Source organism: Mustela nigripes, chromosome 14, assembly GCF_022355385.1.
Source record: "Mustela nigripes isolate SB6536 chromosome 14, MUSNIG.SB6536, whole genome shotgun sequence".
Taxonomy (NCBI): Eukaryota; Metazoa; Chordata; class Mammalia; order Carnivora; family Mustelidae; genus Mustela; species Mustela nigripes.
Window position 1 is genome coordinate 24,792,859 of NC_081570.1, and position 16,604 is coordinate 24,809,462.

A 16,604-nucleotide genomic window follows, 5' to 3' on the forward strand; every position below is an offset into this window, starting at 1 on the left:
AACCTGCACAGCCAGGAGATAGTGCAGCCCATGAAAAGGATAGTTTAAAAGGCTGAAGATAAAATCATGGAAGATGGCTAACAGTTAAGAAAGTTAAGAAGAAAAAAAAAAGACAACTAGAAATGTTCAGTAAATTCCGTAATTATTTTCAGGTTGATGATAAGGAAAGGCCATTACAACAGGGTTGCCTGATAGGCCGCCTTGTTTTTTTTTTATCAACTGCAGGAGCACTGATATTCTCAGATAAATGGGAGGAGAAGGGGGGAGGGAAGAGGAAGGAGACAGAGAAAGTGGGGGAAAAGCTAAGCCTCAGCTGTCTCACCCAAATAATGGGACAGATGATACCTATCTGGCAAACCAATCCTCCCGACCATTTCTGCTTCCAGCAAACATTACCTTCCTCCTTCCTAAAACTGTTGTCTAAGTCTGCAACGATTCTGCTACTAATCAGCTGATAGAACAGATTAATACTGACCACTGGAGGCCTGAAAACACAAACTTCACTGATTTTTGTAGAAACAGTATGTGACTGGCAATAAAATTGTTTCAATTTAAAGTGTCCTTTGCTTTGATCGTTTAGATGTGTCTTACCATATAGACGGCATAAATACAGATTAAGATAGATTTGGATTGTATGGATTTAGGCCCCATATGGATGGTTGCAAACGTGCTGAAGACATCAGTAACTAGGGATAATTATATGCTATTTGAGACATAACAGCCATACAAGCAAAGCCTTAACAATAAATAACCCCCAGTGGTCAAGAGCTCTCACTTTCTTGCCAATGGTCTCAAGCCTGGTCCTCCTAACCTACTGGAGAAGAGCTGCCTATGACACAGCATCTGACAGGCATCTCCTGTTAGGAAATAAATTTCACTGCTGAGAAGAAAATCATCCAGGAACCAGATATTTGCTTTAAAGGCAGCCTTAAGGGGTGACTGGGTGGCCCAGTGGGTTAATGCTTCTGCCTTCAGCTCAGGTCATGATCCCAGGATCCTGGGATTGAGCCCCGCATTGGGCTCTCTGCTCAGTGGGGAGCTTTCTTCCTCCTCTCTCTCTCTGCCTGCTTCTCTGCCTACTTGTGATCTCTGTCAAATAAATAAATAAAATCTTAAAAAAAAAAAAAAAAAAAGGCAGCTTTAATAGCAACCTGGGACTGTCTTCAGCATCTGGATTTATCTCAAAACTGGAAATGCCTGTTTAATAATCCTTTCTTTGGGCGCCTGGGTGGCTCAGTGGGTTAAGCTGCTGCCTTCGGCTCAGGTCATGATCTCAGGGTCCTGGGATCGAGGCCCGCATCAGGCTCTCTGCTCAGCAGGGAGCCTGCTTCCCTCTCTCTCTCTCTGCCTGCCTCTCCATCTACTTGTGATTTCTCTCTGTCAAATAAATAAATAAAATTAAAAAAAAAATAATCCTTTCTTTGATGAGTCAAAAGAAGGTGCTCTTATTTTGGACTTATCTAAACTAAAAAAAAAAAAAACTATTTGGAAATTGAAAGTAAAGGAAAGCACATCCTTTTTCACTAACTATAAATAATCTGGAAGGGGAAGGGAAAAAAAAAAACCCTATTAAGTTTATCATGCTGGCTGAGATGGGTCTTACGATGAATCACACAATTTACCAAATTATGTGCTATGTTTCTTACTACACTTTCTTTCTCCAAAAACTAACATTCTTAACTGTATAACTCTAGATTAACTATAAAACAGGCTATTTCTTGACTATCAATCACATTCTACTTTGTTATTGACAGGAAAAAGTTCAGAATCTGTAAGATTTTTGTCTTGGTTAAACAAATGGTTGATTATTTTCCTAACAATTCCCCAAGTGTCATAAAGTTGAACTAGGGGTGCCCTCCCTCTGGGTTTCTCGAATCAGTGGTCTGAGGCAGCTGGTAATTCAAACTGAAATTCTGAAATAAGTTAATGCTCAAAATGAAACCTACATCTGAGATTAAGTACTCTTAAACAGGCACACTTCTTTTTTAAGAGAAAACATACTCAGAATCAATCTTTAAGTGGTGACTCACATTATAGTTTAAACTATACCATAAAAACGTTTAAAATACAAATCTACATATGTTCATATATCTACCTTGCTGGGTAGGCCAGCTTTGCTTTCCACCAAACAAGGTGCCAAGTCACTCCAGGGAGTGTCATTCCTGTTACTGGTACAAAGGCCTCCTGGGGGCAGATTGCATAAGGCAGCCAGTCCTCACCCTGCTTTTCCAGGGAGGGGGTGTGTGTATGGAAAACACAATAGCATCTACAACCACTTTGGTGAGATTCCTCCCAACCACACAGAGTCATCATCTTCATCTTCTAGTTGCAAAATGGCACAAAACAAGGGGGATAAATGAGAAAATATCACTTATGAAGAGTCCTTATTCTCATTACCCTACTCTCCTCTCTAGTGAATGTATATTTTCAGAAGAGAACCCTTTTTAGGATGGGACCAAATCTACTTGGAGATTATATGACACTGAACAGTGAGGAGAACTTTACTATAAACTTGGAATAACACAAGAAAGATGCGGGGGGGGGGGTTGGGAAATATCATACTGATGTGCAACAGTATTACCAGAACTGGAACCACCATCCTGGTCCCTAGTTTTTGTAATTTAAATTTTATTTTGGCTTACTGATCCACCCTAGCTGAAGGTGAAGGACTGTGATAGGAAGTGGCTGAACTTTATTGGGCAAATAGTTACCAAATGCCTCGTATGAGGTCCACAGCCCAAAGGGGGACAGAGACTTAGAGGAAGAGTTTAATAAGACTCTAAATTATCCTCTTTACACATTCATAAAAGGAAAAAAAAAAAGACAAAAAGACATGGACTCACAGGTGGAAGTTCTTAATTCTGAGACAGTCATCATTTCTCTTTCTCTTAAACAAAAAAACCTAGGGAGGGGACAGCCTGTGTAAGAGTGAGAAAGAACACTTCAGTTTTGTAAGATCATCTATCTACTTATTCCTCTTCTCTTAGTTTATTCTCTTCCCCTTGGAAAGATCAGAATTAAAGGATCCAAAGTATCTGAGACAGGAAATGAGTAAGGCAGGAAAAAGGATGTGGTCTGAAAAAGAGTGGATTCTGGGGCTGAGCCAGAGCAAGTTAACAGGCACAGGGTCACAGATGGGGGAGGGGGCCTGGTGGCAGGAAGAGAAGTCTCAGGATCAATCAGTTTAGACTAGTAAGTCAGTGACAGAGGAGACAGGTCTGGAGAAGCATAACAACACCTTCCTAAAAGCTTATCCTCCACTGAAATGGAGAGAGACAATGGCTGATGAGTCCTACAGCTAAGAGAATCAGTATTGGGACAGAAAGATGAAGAGCCAGAGTTTCCGCCTTACTTTGAGGGAAGTGGAAGTAATATACATTGAGTATGCCTGACAAAGGTAAAATTAGAAATTAAGTCAAGACGTGGAAGAGAGGTGGAAAAGGCTGGGAGGTGAGAACATGATGGAACACCAATATTCTTTAAGCATCTATCTACCGCATCTCAGTAAAAGAATAGCTTTAAAAATAAGGAGTGATAACAGGAGAGACTGCTCAAGCGAACATAGTTGGGTAACAGAAACCAACCAAGAACAACAGAAATGTACACCAAGAAACTACCTACTTTCTCAAGATCAAGGCTGGAGAAAAAAGGGCATCTATTCTTCCAGGGCGTACAGACAAGCTGGGAAACAGATCCTGGGTGGGCAGGGCACACGTGATAATGAAGAGCGCCTGGAAAGGGCAGGTGCCAAGAGAGCACCATTACCCATCTGCTGGACCCTCTGTAAAACAAGCCAGCCCCTGTGAATGAGCCAAACCAGAAACTCTGGTTCCTGCCCTGCAGGGACTGGAATTCAGGTACAGAAATAGTGGGAAACACAGTTTATCAGCTGACTCAAAAGTGTGGGTACTTCCAAATACAGATCTCCAGATACTGGGGGCTATGTGGGAAAAGCACTTTTATAGTCTCCACAATGCCTAGCGCAGTGCTTTATATGAAGCAGGAGCCTAATAAAAGTGTGTTGATGCCAAAGTGTGTGAGACCAAAACTACTTCGCTGTGCAGGTACCTTAAGATTTCCAAACAGAATCTCCTACCCTATAACCAACATGGTAAGTTACTTTCTTCCTATTTTACAGGCGAAATGATACGAAGCCCTACCTCCCTGTGACCTAAACCTAAGCCCTAATTATCAGACACTGCCACAGGTCTGCTGCCTGCGCTAGAATCAGCGATGGGGAGGGCAGAAGCAGGAGAGAAATACAGGAGCAAGAAGGCATTTCCTTGCTTCATTAGCCTGTAATTTTCAGACTCACCTAGAGATCCTGGCAGTTCCAACATTTGGGTTGACTCAGGAGGGGAAGAAAAATCCCAGGTGAATGATAATTGGATTACCCAGCTATGCCTCAGAGCCAAATGGCTGGAAAAGGCCAGGACAGCAGGGTCTGATACACTTAAAGTGACATTATATTCTAAACCAAAAATCAAGACACTCGGGCAGACAGACAATGGGATGGAATATTTCAAATTGGGGCTGTCCTAGAAAAATCGGGGACATATGGCGGATTTAGGTCGGTTGCTTATTTCACAACAAGGGATCCTCTGGGCCCAATATGCTAATGGAGGGGATTAGAGCCCTAGGATGGGAGATGTCTGAGGGGAAAGCTGTCACTGATCTGTAAACCAGGAAAAAAAAATAGAAGAGACACTGTCTGTAGACCACACTAGAGGAAGGGGAACATTCTGGGTATGGAGTAGGGAGGAAAGGAAAGTTGGTCAGAACTGAAAGTATGTCAGTGAAATCGGTTTAAGTACTGTAGGCAGGGGTGGGGAAAGGCCAGAGGGTTGGGATGGCGGGGGGTATGGCCAGTACGGACTGGGGGTATCCCCGCATACAGGAGGAGTCAGGGGCCAGGACTTCGGACTGTGGCTTCACCATTAGTTTGCAACCTGACCTTGGGGAAATTATTTCCATCTCTGCGGACTTCAATCTAAACAGAGACATCTCACACATCCGATTTTTATGTAAGGAATCCGCATTTCAGCATACCTTCATTTGGCATGGGAAAGAGAGAAAATGCTCTTCTAAAAATGGAAGACAGGACAGACACAGAACAGCTTGTCCTTCCCATCCAATTAAAAACCTCGTGAGACTGAACTAGATTAAAAACAAAACTCTCCGGCGAAGCCGCAGGCCCTCCAAGCTAGGTAGTCCCCTACCAACAGAGCGCAGCGGATGCCAGCAGCCCTGCCCCTAAACGGCCCGTCCATCCCCGGGTAAACCGCCGTCCCGGGAGGACGGGGGTGGGGTGGGGGTGGGGTTGCGGGGACCGGGGGCAAGGGCGCGGACACACACGGAAGCGTCTGGCACGCCGAGGTTGACACAGCGGCTTCCGGGGGAGTGCGGGGCAGACAGGGTCCCCGACGAGGGGGGGAGGCCGCAGACACCTCCCAGGCGCCGAGAGGTCGAGAGTCGCGGGCTGGCACGGCCTGGCAGCCGAGCAGGCCGGGGCCGGGAGTGGCACCGGAGGGCGGTGCCCGGCTTCGCGTGCGACGAGCGCCGGCCGCGGGCCCCCTCCTGGCGAGAACCCCTCCCCCGCCACGGGCACTGACCTGTCCAGGGCCCGGCTGGGCCTGGCCGGGCGGGGCCTACGCAGCCCCTCGGCCGGGCGCCGCCTCGCGCGGGGTCCCGGGCCCGAGCGGGCCGCCTCCTCTCCGCCGGGAGCCTCCGAGCCGGGGCCCGGGGCTGCCGCGGCGCATCCGACCGCACCGGCCTGGCCGGCGTCAACAAAGGGCGGCGGGGGCGCGAGGCCTGGGCGGGGGCGCGGGCGGCGGCCGGATTGCGCGCGCGCGGCGGGCGCTCGAGGGCTGCAGCCGCCGCGGAGACAATGCGGCGCGTCCCGGCAGGGCTCCCGCGGCCGCCTCCGCCGGGGGCGGGGCGCGGGGGCGGGGCGGGGCCTGGCCGCGCGGGGCGGGGCCTCCGGGAGGCGGGGCGCCGGCGCGGAAGCCGGGCCGCGGGCTTCCTTTGTGCGGCCGCGCCGACTCCGCCCCTCGCCCTCCGGAAGGCGCCCAGAACTGGGCGGCGGGTTAGGGACGTAAGTTTAGGGAGGCCGGCGCCGCGCGGCGAGGCCATCTGCCCGCCGCCCGTCAGAAGTCCCCAGTGGCGTGGCGGACTGTTGACTCCCGCCCGGCCAATTCGGAGGCAATAATAATAACGACTAGCGGTAATCGAGTGCTTAGTATGTGTCAAGCCCTCCGCGCACGCATTCCCACTTAGGCTTCACAATAACCCTACAAGTAGTCATTATTCTCCCCACTGGGAACTGAGGATCAGAGAAGTTAAGTAATGACCAAAGTGACCCAGTTACACCTCCATAAACCGGGATAATGCCTACTCTTCGGGCTTACTGTGAAGGTTAACTGAGGACATTTACACAAATTGCCTGCAGTGCCTGGCACACAGTTGGAGCCCAATAAATGCTACTTCTCTTCCTAAACCACACTGATTTAAACTGAATCGTCATGGCGAAGCACACTCATTCACTAGATATGCTAGGAGCTGTGGGAGATACAAGAGATGTGCAAGGTGACTCACCCATTTCACGCCCCACCCCCAGCTATACCAGGAATAGACGGCATGGACTTCTCCCTTCATGCGTGACGTCTCCTTTTTTTTCCAAATATTTTCCAATTTTCTTGCCTTTTTAAGCATTCTTCTTCTCCCTCTGCCCCCACCGCTCCGCTTTCCCCCTTCAGGTCTCATCCCTTTTTCTTGGTTTCTGCGTCTTACATTTATTTTATATGCCGATTGCTTACTTCCCCCCCTCTTCTCCCTTTCCTCTTCCCTCCCCTCTACTATCTTTCGGATTCTCGAAACTTTCAAAGTCTTTGTTCGTTAACATTCCCATTTCCTTTGGGAAACATGGCATTTCTTATACTTACAAACAAAGATAACATGTGATAGAACACTCAACTTCTCTAGTTCCCAAACAGGCCCACGCTTTCCTGCCTCCCTACCTTTACTTCTTTTAGTCCCTCCTAGATTGACTTTTTCCCAACTGTGCATATCTAGGTCCAACTTATCCTTCAAGTTCTAGTCTCAGGAACAGAGGTCGGCAAACTTTTTCCTGTAAGGAACCAGAGAGCAAATATTTTAGACTTTGCAGCAGAAAGTATATCCAGGGCTTGACACTTACTATTCAGCTCTGCGATGGTAGCTAGACAGCAGTCACAGGCAATACACACATGAATAAATGTGGCTGCGTTCCAATAAAACTTCATTTATGGACACTGAAATTTAGATTTCACATAATTTTCACATATCATGAAGCATTCTTTTGATTCTTAAAAAATTTTTTTAATGTAAAAACCATTATTTAATAGTTTTCAAAAACTGGCATGTGATGGATTTGACCCTTGGGATGTAGTTTGCCAGCCCCTGCTCTCAACAATGCCACTTCCTCTCGGCATCTATCCTGAAAATCTCTACTTGGTGCTAACTCTTCCCTCTCAGCTTTTAAAGCACTTACCTATAATCCTTCTATGGCATTTATCATATTTTGGTTTATTGTGTTTGCTTCCTGTGCATTTCTTGTCTTTCCCGGTAGACCTTAAGCTCCTGGAAGGTAGGGCACGGACCTTATTTCTCTATGTCTATTACCTCCCAGCCCACAGTGCTTTGCATGGAACAGGTATTTGAACATGAATAGAATGGATAATATTTAAGTCTTGGGTGGCTCACAGTTGTTTCCGCTGTGCAAAGCTTACTTCTCTCATTAGATAGTACCTCAAGAACAGGATGCTGTTGTAAGTATAGATTTCAAAAAGAGATTTTTGAGAGGTTTAGAGAGAAGAGAGAGAAAGGTGAGTGTCAGTTCAGTAAGAGTCACTGGATAACAAGTACTTGAACAAGGAATGTATATTACCACCAACCTGCAGACAAAGCATGTGTCCTCAGTCGGGTCCTATTCAACATTTCTATCAGCATTTTGGTTAAAGACAAAGAGAACACGCTATATGATTTACAGATGGCAAAGTCAAGCAGAGGAGCTAATAGAAAGAATCACAAAATCCAGATCAAAACCATTTCTCTCCCCTCACTGATTCTGTGTCTCTGTTCTCCTATCTTTAAAGTGGGGATGATAAAAGCCCTTCCTACCTCATAGGATCACTGTCAGGACTAAACGAGGAAATACACTTAAAGCCTCCGCAGAGAGGGCTTAGTAAATATCAGCTATTAACTATGTTCTTGCTGGGCAGGAACTACAGGCTGAATTCACAAGATAACATTTAATAGATATAATTAACTATATTTTGGCTCAAGATACAAATTGTACAAGCTTGAGACTGTGGAGACCTGGAATGATAGCAGTCTGCGTAAAAAGAAACCTTAAAAACAAAATAAAAAATAACCCCCAAACCCAGCCCTCAGGGATTCAGGTGACACAGTGCATTCCTCTGGATGGGAGGAGCTACTGCGCACGAGCAGGAAGGTGAGGGATTTATGCTTCCAGCCAGTCAGGACTCTGCCCTTTCATAGCAGTGTGACCTGGACCCTCTACAGGCTTTTATATCCTCCTCCGAATCATGGGGACAATAATATTTATCTCTCAGGGTTATCATGAGTGAGGGAAGGAAAACTTAGAACAGTACTTGGCACCTAGTGGATGTGCAAACAAATTTCAGCTCCTCCTTACCATACCAAGCAGATCTACGAAACAGTCCTGCCCCTTGAAGTGCGTAGACAGCTAGGACCAGGTGCCAACCAATGGTGGCTAGTGGCTTCTTCTATTTGGAATTACTGTGCTTCATTCAGGGACTCACACTTTGGGATAATTAATGCAAAGGTGGAATGTGGCTAAACAAGAATGACCAGATGGTGGTGGGAATGGGAGGTCTTAACATGGGATGGGCTTGGGGGGGGGGGAAGGTCTCAGATTTGCAGTCTGGAGATTATCCCTTTTTTAATGGGAAAGAGAGGAAAGAGACCTGGTAACTATCTACAAACACTGCAGGAGATGGACCCTATTACAATTCACCAGACATTCATGGCCAGTGGTAGAAGTTCCAGGAGATCTGGTTTTGGCTTAATTTGAAGAGCAACTTTCTGACAATTAGAGAAACTCCACAATGGAATGGGCTGCTTTTCAAACTGGTGAAGCCCTTATTATTGTAAGTGTGCCAAGAGAACGGATGGTCTCGTTCCTGTCCTTTAATTTTCCTGATGTTCTTTCTCCACATTCTTCTGCTTTCCTTGATCCCATCTCTATTCCTTACAGGACACTGATAGCCCTTTTCCTCTACTTTGTCCCCAAGTGCTTTTCTTCTCATTTCTCCTTCTTGAGTTTCCAAACACTTTGTCTCTTGGCTCTCCCCACACTGACTCCCAGCACACATGAAGACCGATGACTGGAACTGCCTCCCTGAGTTGGAGGTGGCCTTTGAATGTCAGAGAATGTCAAAATGTCACAGATCTGGGCCAAGATTGCACACCAGCAGAGAGGGGACCCAGAGGTCACGCTGTGACTCTCCCATCAGGGTAGAGGGATCCAGCAGAGTGTCCTGAAGCCCAGGCATGGAGAAGACCATTTGTCACTAGGCACTCACAGAGAGATGGGATCCCGGAGCTGAGCAGTTCTTTCAAAGAGGCTTTCCATGAGCTGAACTCATGCTGAATCCCCTTCTGGCTCCCCCTAGGCATTTGCCATATCTTTTGTTCTATGGTAGCCATTTGTCATATTTCCAATTTCAAAAACTCCTTCTCAGAGCAAGTGAAGCAGAGAATTGAGACAACTGGAAACCTGCCTGAACTTTCAACTTGCCATATGGGTATGCAGATACACCTGACAGCAAAAGACATGTAGGCCTCAGAGTCTGGATCTAGATCCTTCGACTCTCCTTTGCTTTCTGTCTCCTTTTATATCTTCTGAGTCCCCTTTCTTACCTTTTGGTTCATCTTCCCATTTCCCTCCACCCCCTCTGTTTCCACCCACCCAACTTCCTTGTTGGCTTCCGGGCTGGCCGTGGTTTACCCGCCCAGGCTAGATGCCCAAGTGAAATGTGCCAGGGGATGGCCAGGAAGGCCATCTGACTCCCCTCCCTCGAGGGCCCCACTGCACTTCATACCGTGAGCTGGGGACTGCTGGATGTTAGGGCTCTTGGGGACGGGCAGGCCTCCAGGCATGGCAGTGATGATGGCCTGTTGATGGGGCGATGGGCCAGACTGAGTCTCGGGCACACTCTTCTCCCCCGGTACTGCTTCCTTCCAGTCATCCGTGGCGCATTGCTGGGGCTGTGAAAGGGACATGACAGAGATCATCTGCTCACACGTGGCCTCTACATCCTCAGATACTTCCCCTGTTTCCAAGGAGTCTGGAGAGCAGGCAGGGATGTTAAGGTTCAACCAGCCCCCAATGAGGGAGGGGTCCCGGGCTTTCTTGGACCACCCAGAGGGGACTTTGAGCAAAACACATGCATGCGGGCGCTATGGCATTGCCTGAGATGCGTCTTCCCGCCTGTTCCCGGGATGCTGGCACTGGCTCACTCACCACTGGTGAGGCAGGCTGCAGTTGTAAGATGACAGCTGAAGCGTGCTGGAACCTGCGCTGAGGGGTGTGGGCCAGGCCCTCGGGGTATCCGTTGTGAGGCCCAGCGTCCGGCGTGGGAGGGTGACACTGCTGGGTGCCCCCAGCCTTGTGCAGATTGGTCGTGGGGCACTGGAGAGGCAGGGCGGGAGTAACTGGGCCTAGTGGCCGGGCGTGGGCTTCGGGACTGGGCTGCAGGGTCAGGCTGGGAGGGACAGAGGCAAGCTGGGGGTGGGACTGGGCCTGGAGTGCTGGCCGGGACTGCTGTGGCGGTGGCGGCGCTGGCTGCTGGGGCTGCGGCTGGAGCACAAACTGCGGCTGCAGGTGCTTTGAGGGCGGCTGCGAGAGGAGCTGGTGCGGTTGCAGCTGAGCATAAGCTGAAGGGGGGACAGACCAGGTCAGGGGGCACAGCTCGACCTCCTCTTCTGCCAAGGCTCCCACTCTGCCCCTCCCACCTCCACAACAGAACAGCTTCCCAGACTCAAGGTCTCGGCCTTTGATCTCTTTCAGCTTTCACTTTAACTTTCTCTGTTTCCTTGCCTTCCTCTAGGGCTGAAGTCTTGTTCCCCCAGGCAGCCCGTCAGAGCCCAGTGCAAAACTCACCTCTTCTGGGAAGCTTTCTTGGACCAGGCCAGCGGATCGGAGGAGCCCTGGATTCAACAGTGTGCCATGTTCTCTGTCCCCTCCTTGCCCTTCCCTTGCTTTTCTCTAAGCCTGCAATCGCTGTGGCCTTCTATTGCCCAACCCAACCCTAGCTCTGCTCAGGCTAGGCCTCCTCCAGGAAGAGGCTTGCGCTCGGGGTCCTGGACTCTGTTACATACACAGGGGCCTTGAGCTAGCCGCTCAACCTCTGTAGGGCTCCGCTTCCTCTTCCGAAAGTCGGAAATAAAACCAGTTCCCGCCCAGAAAGTTGTTGTAGGGATGAAATGAGAAAAAACTTTGTGAATAAAATGAGAAAAAAGAAAAGAAAAGAAAAGAAAGACACAATGTGCATAGCACAGTGCCTGGCAGACAGACATGCTTGATCATTTCTAGCTATAATTAAAGTGGCGATTTCAGTGTTGGTTTAGGTTCTCAAAGTATGCTGGACTTAGGTCTACCATAAGAACGTGTATCACACAGTGCACTCTAATTGTTTCTTAGCTGCCTGCCCTTCAAGATCATGAACCCGTTGTTGTCAGAAACTATCCTGGATCTCTTTTTCCAGAATCTGGCCTAATGCCTGATGTCAGATGGAGGGTGCTAAAGAAATAAACTTCTTGTCCTGAACTGGAATTAATTTGTTGCTATGTGCCGCTAGCCTTTTCTTCTCCCATTTTAACCAGACTCTTTGAGATGGGGATTCTTACACTTTTTTAGTAATCCATTCAGTGTCTAGCTCATTTCTTATATATAATAGGGATTCGGAGAGTCAGCTCAGAGACGGATTGTCCTTACTCCTCACCCTGCTTAGTAGCCTCCAGGCCAGCCTAGCCTGAGGGCAGCTCCTCCACCAAGATTCCCCCAGCTGGGGAGCCACTGCAAGAGACACTGTACCTTGCAAATGCAAAGAGGGTCACAGCAGGAAGCACACAAATGGATTTTTACAACCAAAGCCGCCCAGCCAATAGTATAAAGGCATATTCTGGATCCTGAGCTAACATTTTAAAAGAATCCTGTGATCCTGACAGGTGGAAAGCAAGCAGATTTCAAACTGAATTGGGGACAGGGGCTTCTTTCTTAAATTTTGTCTGTCGACCCATAATGTTTCCAACAATCTCGTCACAGCCCAATACAGAGTTCCAAGCAGAAGGCCCATCGGAGTGGAAAGGAAAGGAAAGAAAGTTAAGAAGAGGTGTGAAGGGGAAACGACACGTGGCCTCTGGTGACTGACCACTGTAGGAAGAGACAGGGCACAGGGGTTTTAGAGAAATGCGCAGGGTTTGAGGTGATTGGTGGCACATAGAAATGGAAATGGCCAGTAGGCATTTGGTGATTATAAATTGCCCCTGCCTCCAATGGAAGCCTTGCCTCCCAGTTCCACATTAAAGAGCTCAGAGCCTCAGTAGGCAAAGACTGTTAATCAGGCAATACAGACAATCAGGACTTTCTGAGATGACTGTTGATAAGGCGTCCGGGAGGTCCGGCAGATGCCACGCAGGGCCCCATTAGGCTTGAGCGGCCACAAAGACCTGCAGGAGGATGGGTGCCATCCCTGAGAACTCAGGCAAACCTTTCTGCCTCTCAGTACAGAGTCACGAAGTCCTGCCCTGGGACCAGTCTCCGCTGCAGGGGCTGCCCATCTGAGGCAAGCATGGGTGCGGGTGTGGGGCAGGGAGCAGAGTGTCGGAGGCATGTCCTGCCACTCCCGGGCTGTGTGGGACCCACAGAGGCGGGTCCTCCTCCTTCTCAGGGATTCAGAGTTTTCTCTGAAGCGGAGGTTTGGGTGAGGTGAGCACAGGAGTCGCTCCCAGCTCTAATCTGATGGGGGTGGCTATCATAGAAAGGTAGTTTAAAATTCTGGATGTATAAGGTGGTGAAAAGAAGGTTAGAGAGGAAAAGGGTTCTAAATGTCCAGTGCACAGAGTACAGTTAGGAACAGTACACGTTTGGTTGCCAGGACTGGGAAAGCAACCGCTGGCCCGCTCTCCCAGGGCTTCCCTGTCTATCCCACTAGCCCACTCTCTCCCCTCCGTGCTGCTCATGGAAAACCAGAGGCATTGTTTCAGAAGAGATGATGCTAGTGTATGCCATGCTGGAAACAAAGCTCCCGAAGACTTAGGTAAGTTCATAGATCAAAGACTCAAGGTATTTGGGTCGGGGGCGGGGGCGGGGGGAGTATACACCCGTAACCTTTTGAGGTTAATAAAAAGCAAAGACCACGATTTACCTCTGGCATTATCCTGGGTCAAAAGTTCTTTTATTTAAAATATTGCAATGACTTTCTAATTGGTCTTTTCTGATTCTAGTTTCTTCTCTCTGTAATCCATCTTATAGACTGCAAATTAATCTTTCTTTTGCAAGTTAATCTTCCCAGCGCACAGATCTGACCCCTGATAAAAAGCTGTCAGGGATCCTCCTCTGTCTGCTGTCTAAAGCCCCTGGCATTCAAGATCTCTTTACAACCTTTTAATTTTTATTATTTCTTTGATCTGAGCAATCTCCGCTCACTGTCTCCTGTACAGAGTTTATGCCTTGTCTCATCCTGCCCCGAGTGCCACACAAATCAAATCCTTTCTCTGCCCTTAGGGCCAAGGACACTCTTCCCCTTGAGCTACACCAAAGTCTCTCTGCTTTGCACGGCCCTCCGAGATGCAGCGTGTCCTGTGGTCAAGCGTAAGCTCCAGAGTCAAAGTGCTTCGTGCTTAGCTCTGCCACTTACCAGCAGTGTGATGCTGGGCAATATATGACCTCTCGTACTTCTGTCATCATCTTTAAAAGGGGTAAAGAGGGCCACCTGGGTGGCTCAGTGGGTTAAAGCCTCTGCCTTTGGCTCAGGTCATGGTCCCAGGGTCTTGGGATCGAGCCCCACGTTGGGCTCTCTGCTCCACAGGGAGCCTGCTTCCTCCCCTCTCTCTCTGCCTGCCTCTCTGCCTACTTGTGACCTCTGTCTGTCAAATAAATAAATAAAATCTTTTAAAAAAATGGGGGGGTAAAGATGATACCTATTTCATGTTATTTCAGTAAAAGACTTCTCCTTTAGGAGGCAGAATTTATGGGATTCATTTATTTCATACAAAGAACCTTGAATTTAGTGGATCCTCAGTCAGTATTGGGGAGTGAATGAATGAAGAATGAATGACAACATGGTAGGACTCCAGCTTGTTTGTCCCACAAAACCTTTGCGCGTTAGAGCCAGAATGAAGATGAGAAGGATATCAGCCCACAGGTCATTTTGGATTAACCAGCAAATGGTTTATGGAAGGCCCCCTTCCCGTTCACTCCCTGTTCACCACCTTCCTGCACTCACTTTCAACCCACTCCAACCGCTCTACTCGCTGTGCATAACACATCATATCCCATTGTGCCTGTCTGGCTTTGATTTCGGTGCTTCCATTTTCTGGAATGCCCTCCTTCTGCTTCAGTGATCCGAGGCTTAAGCTTCTTTGGCTCAGGCTCAGCTCCTGTTGTCTTCCTCTTTGCCTTAACTCTCAATTATGGGTTTTCCCGCAGAATTCCTGAAGGTTTCTGTTTGTTTGACTTATTTGTGATTTAACATGTGCTGTCTTGTACACAGATTTCACGGATTCTTATTCTCCCCCCAACCCCCGTTTTAACGTAACGTCCTCTGAACGGGCATGCACATCCCAGTTGCTGTCGGTTCAAGGGGTGGTGCTCGTCCTCCTTAGATTTTAATAAAATAGTGGTGTCCTAGATGGACTCAAACGGGGATATTTTTGTTCTTGTGCACGTTTCCCATCTATCCAGCTATCCTTTTTTAGTCAAAGGCATGTTCTGGGTTGCTTTTTAATTTTTTCTTAATTTAAAAGATACGCTTTAATTTAGCTGGAAGGTTTTTATGTCTCTTTAACCTTCTGCATTGTCCAATAGGATACTCTACATGCTTGCAGATGCTTAGTAAATGTCTGCTGCTGATCATGGTGAGATCCAAGAATGCTTCTCCCCCTGCCATGCCCTCCAGCTCAGTTTCGGGTGCTAAGAAGTATTTCTGATGGCAGCCATGATACCAGAGCAGGCCATGTCTCTCTTCCCCACGGGGGTAATTGGGCATATCCGTCTATACAACGTTAACACACAGAAATCTCTTTTTTCTTTTTCTTAGTTTTTTTTTTTTTTCCCTAATGCCCAGTAGCTTCATTTTTGCCCCTGCACCCACTTTGCCTCCCACATCCCCTCCAGCTATAGAGTCCATTGCTTCTACAGAACAGAGGGTTGCCTCTGTGGGATCTCAGCCACAACTCGGAAGGCTCCATCATGATGCCCTTCCTGTTATGGAGCAGGGGAGGGGCAGGCCCAGGACCTCCATGAATTAGAGCCTAGAAAGGAAGAGAGACTCTAGGCAATGGTCATCTTCCTGTCTGGTGCTCTAACCTTGAACCGCCTCCTCAGAATCTCAAGAGGCCAATCCACTGCTCCCAAACCAGTTGGTTGTTAGCAACAAGAGGATTAAGGTCCCCTAGGCAGAAGGGATTACCAGCTTGCCCCCTTCATTGCATCCGCTGTCAGAAGTTATCAATAATTAATCTCTATTGATCTCAAGGCTTCAAGGATGCAGGAGACAGCTCACTGCCCCAGACAGGCTGGGACTCTTGTCCCAAAATACACCGGAGTTGCCAGCATCTCCCTAATGGGTCCAGGCTTGCTCGTACACTTATTTTTCTAGACTCTGCTATAATGGACTAGTTTCCTGGTCTCCGGGTGGGGAGGGATGCCTGCGAGAGAGGATGGCGTAACTCTTTACTGCCCACTACACTTCAAGGTTTAGAAAGTGAAGAGATGCTTTGAACCATTCATTCACTCAACAAACATTAGCTAGCAAGCACTCACTATAAACCGAGTACTATGTCTGGTGCTGGCTAAACATGATGCCTAGGACAGATTATAGTCCAACAAAGGCCTATCTCGGTGAACCTTGCAATAGGAGATAAGCCCCAAACACAGAGAACTCACAAAAGGGGATTGATTCAGCTTGAGGAGAGCAGAGAAGGCTTCCTGGAGGAAGCGTTTAACAGGACGCAGAGTTAGGAGAATGACAGAAGGAACAGTGCATGGGAGGAGCCGGAGACATGAAATGCCAAGGTGCATTCAGAAAGCTGTAGGGCACCAGGTGCAGCCAACCTGGTGTGTCTGTAGCAGAGCACACAGTTTTAGGAAGGGTCTAAATTACACTAGCATCCACAAGAGGCTGCTCTTCTCAGAAGAGGGCTCATGGGATCTGGCCTTGGGACTGACTGAGATTGAGGCTGACTAGAGAGGTCAGCCCCCCCCCCCCCACCGACCCCGAAAAGATCGGAAGAGCGTCCTAGCCAGCAAAACCCGCACCAAGCACAGACAACCAAAGTCAAAGATCTAGCCACGACAT

General features: G+C 48.2%; 1 protein-coding gene across 7 annotated transcripts in view; it reads right to left on the bottom strand.

The window, feature by feature from the left end:
- The window catches only part of PHC2 (polyhomeotic homolog 2), a 113,233-nt gene that overhangs the window by 20,561 nt on the left and 76,068 nt on the right, over window positions 1-16,604 (bottom strand). For 6 of the 7 annotated variants that reach the window (XM_059377181.1, XM_059377183.1, XM_059377185.1 and 3 more), the window contains 2 exons: window positions 10,547-10,959; window positions 10,125-10,290 (listed from right to left, as the gene is read on the bottom strand). In XM_059377181.1, coding sequence (XP_059233164.1) covers window positions 10,125-10,290; window positions 10,547-10,959 — 579 coding nt within the window. Of the gene's footprint in view, window positions 1-5,612; window positions 5,824-10,124; window positions 10,291-10,546; window positions 10,960-16,604 lie in introns of those variants that run through there. The other variant, XM_059377187.1, reaches the window with a different exon arrangement.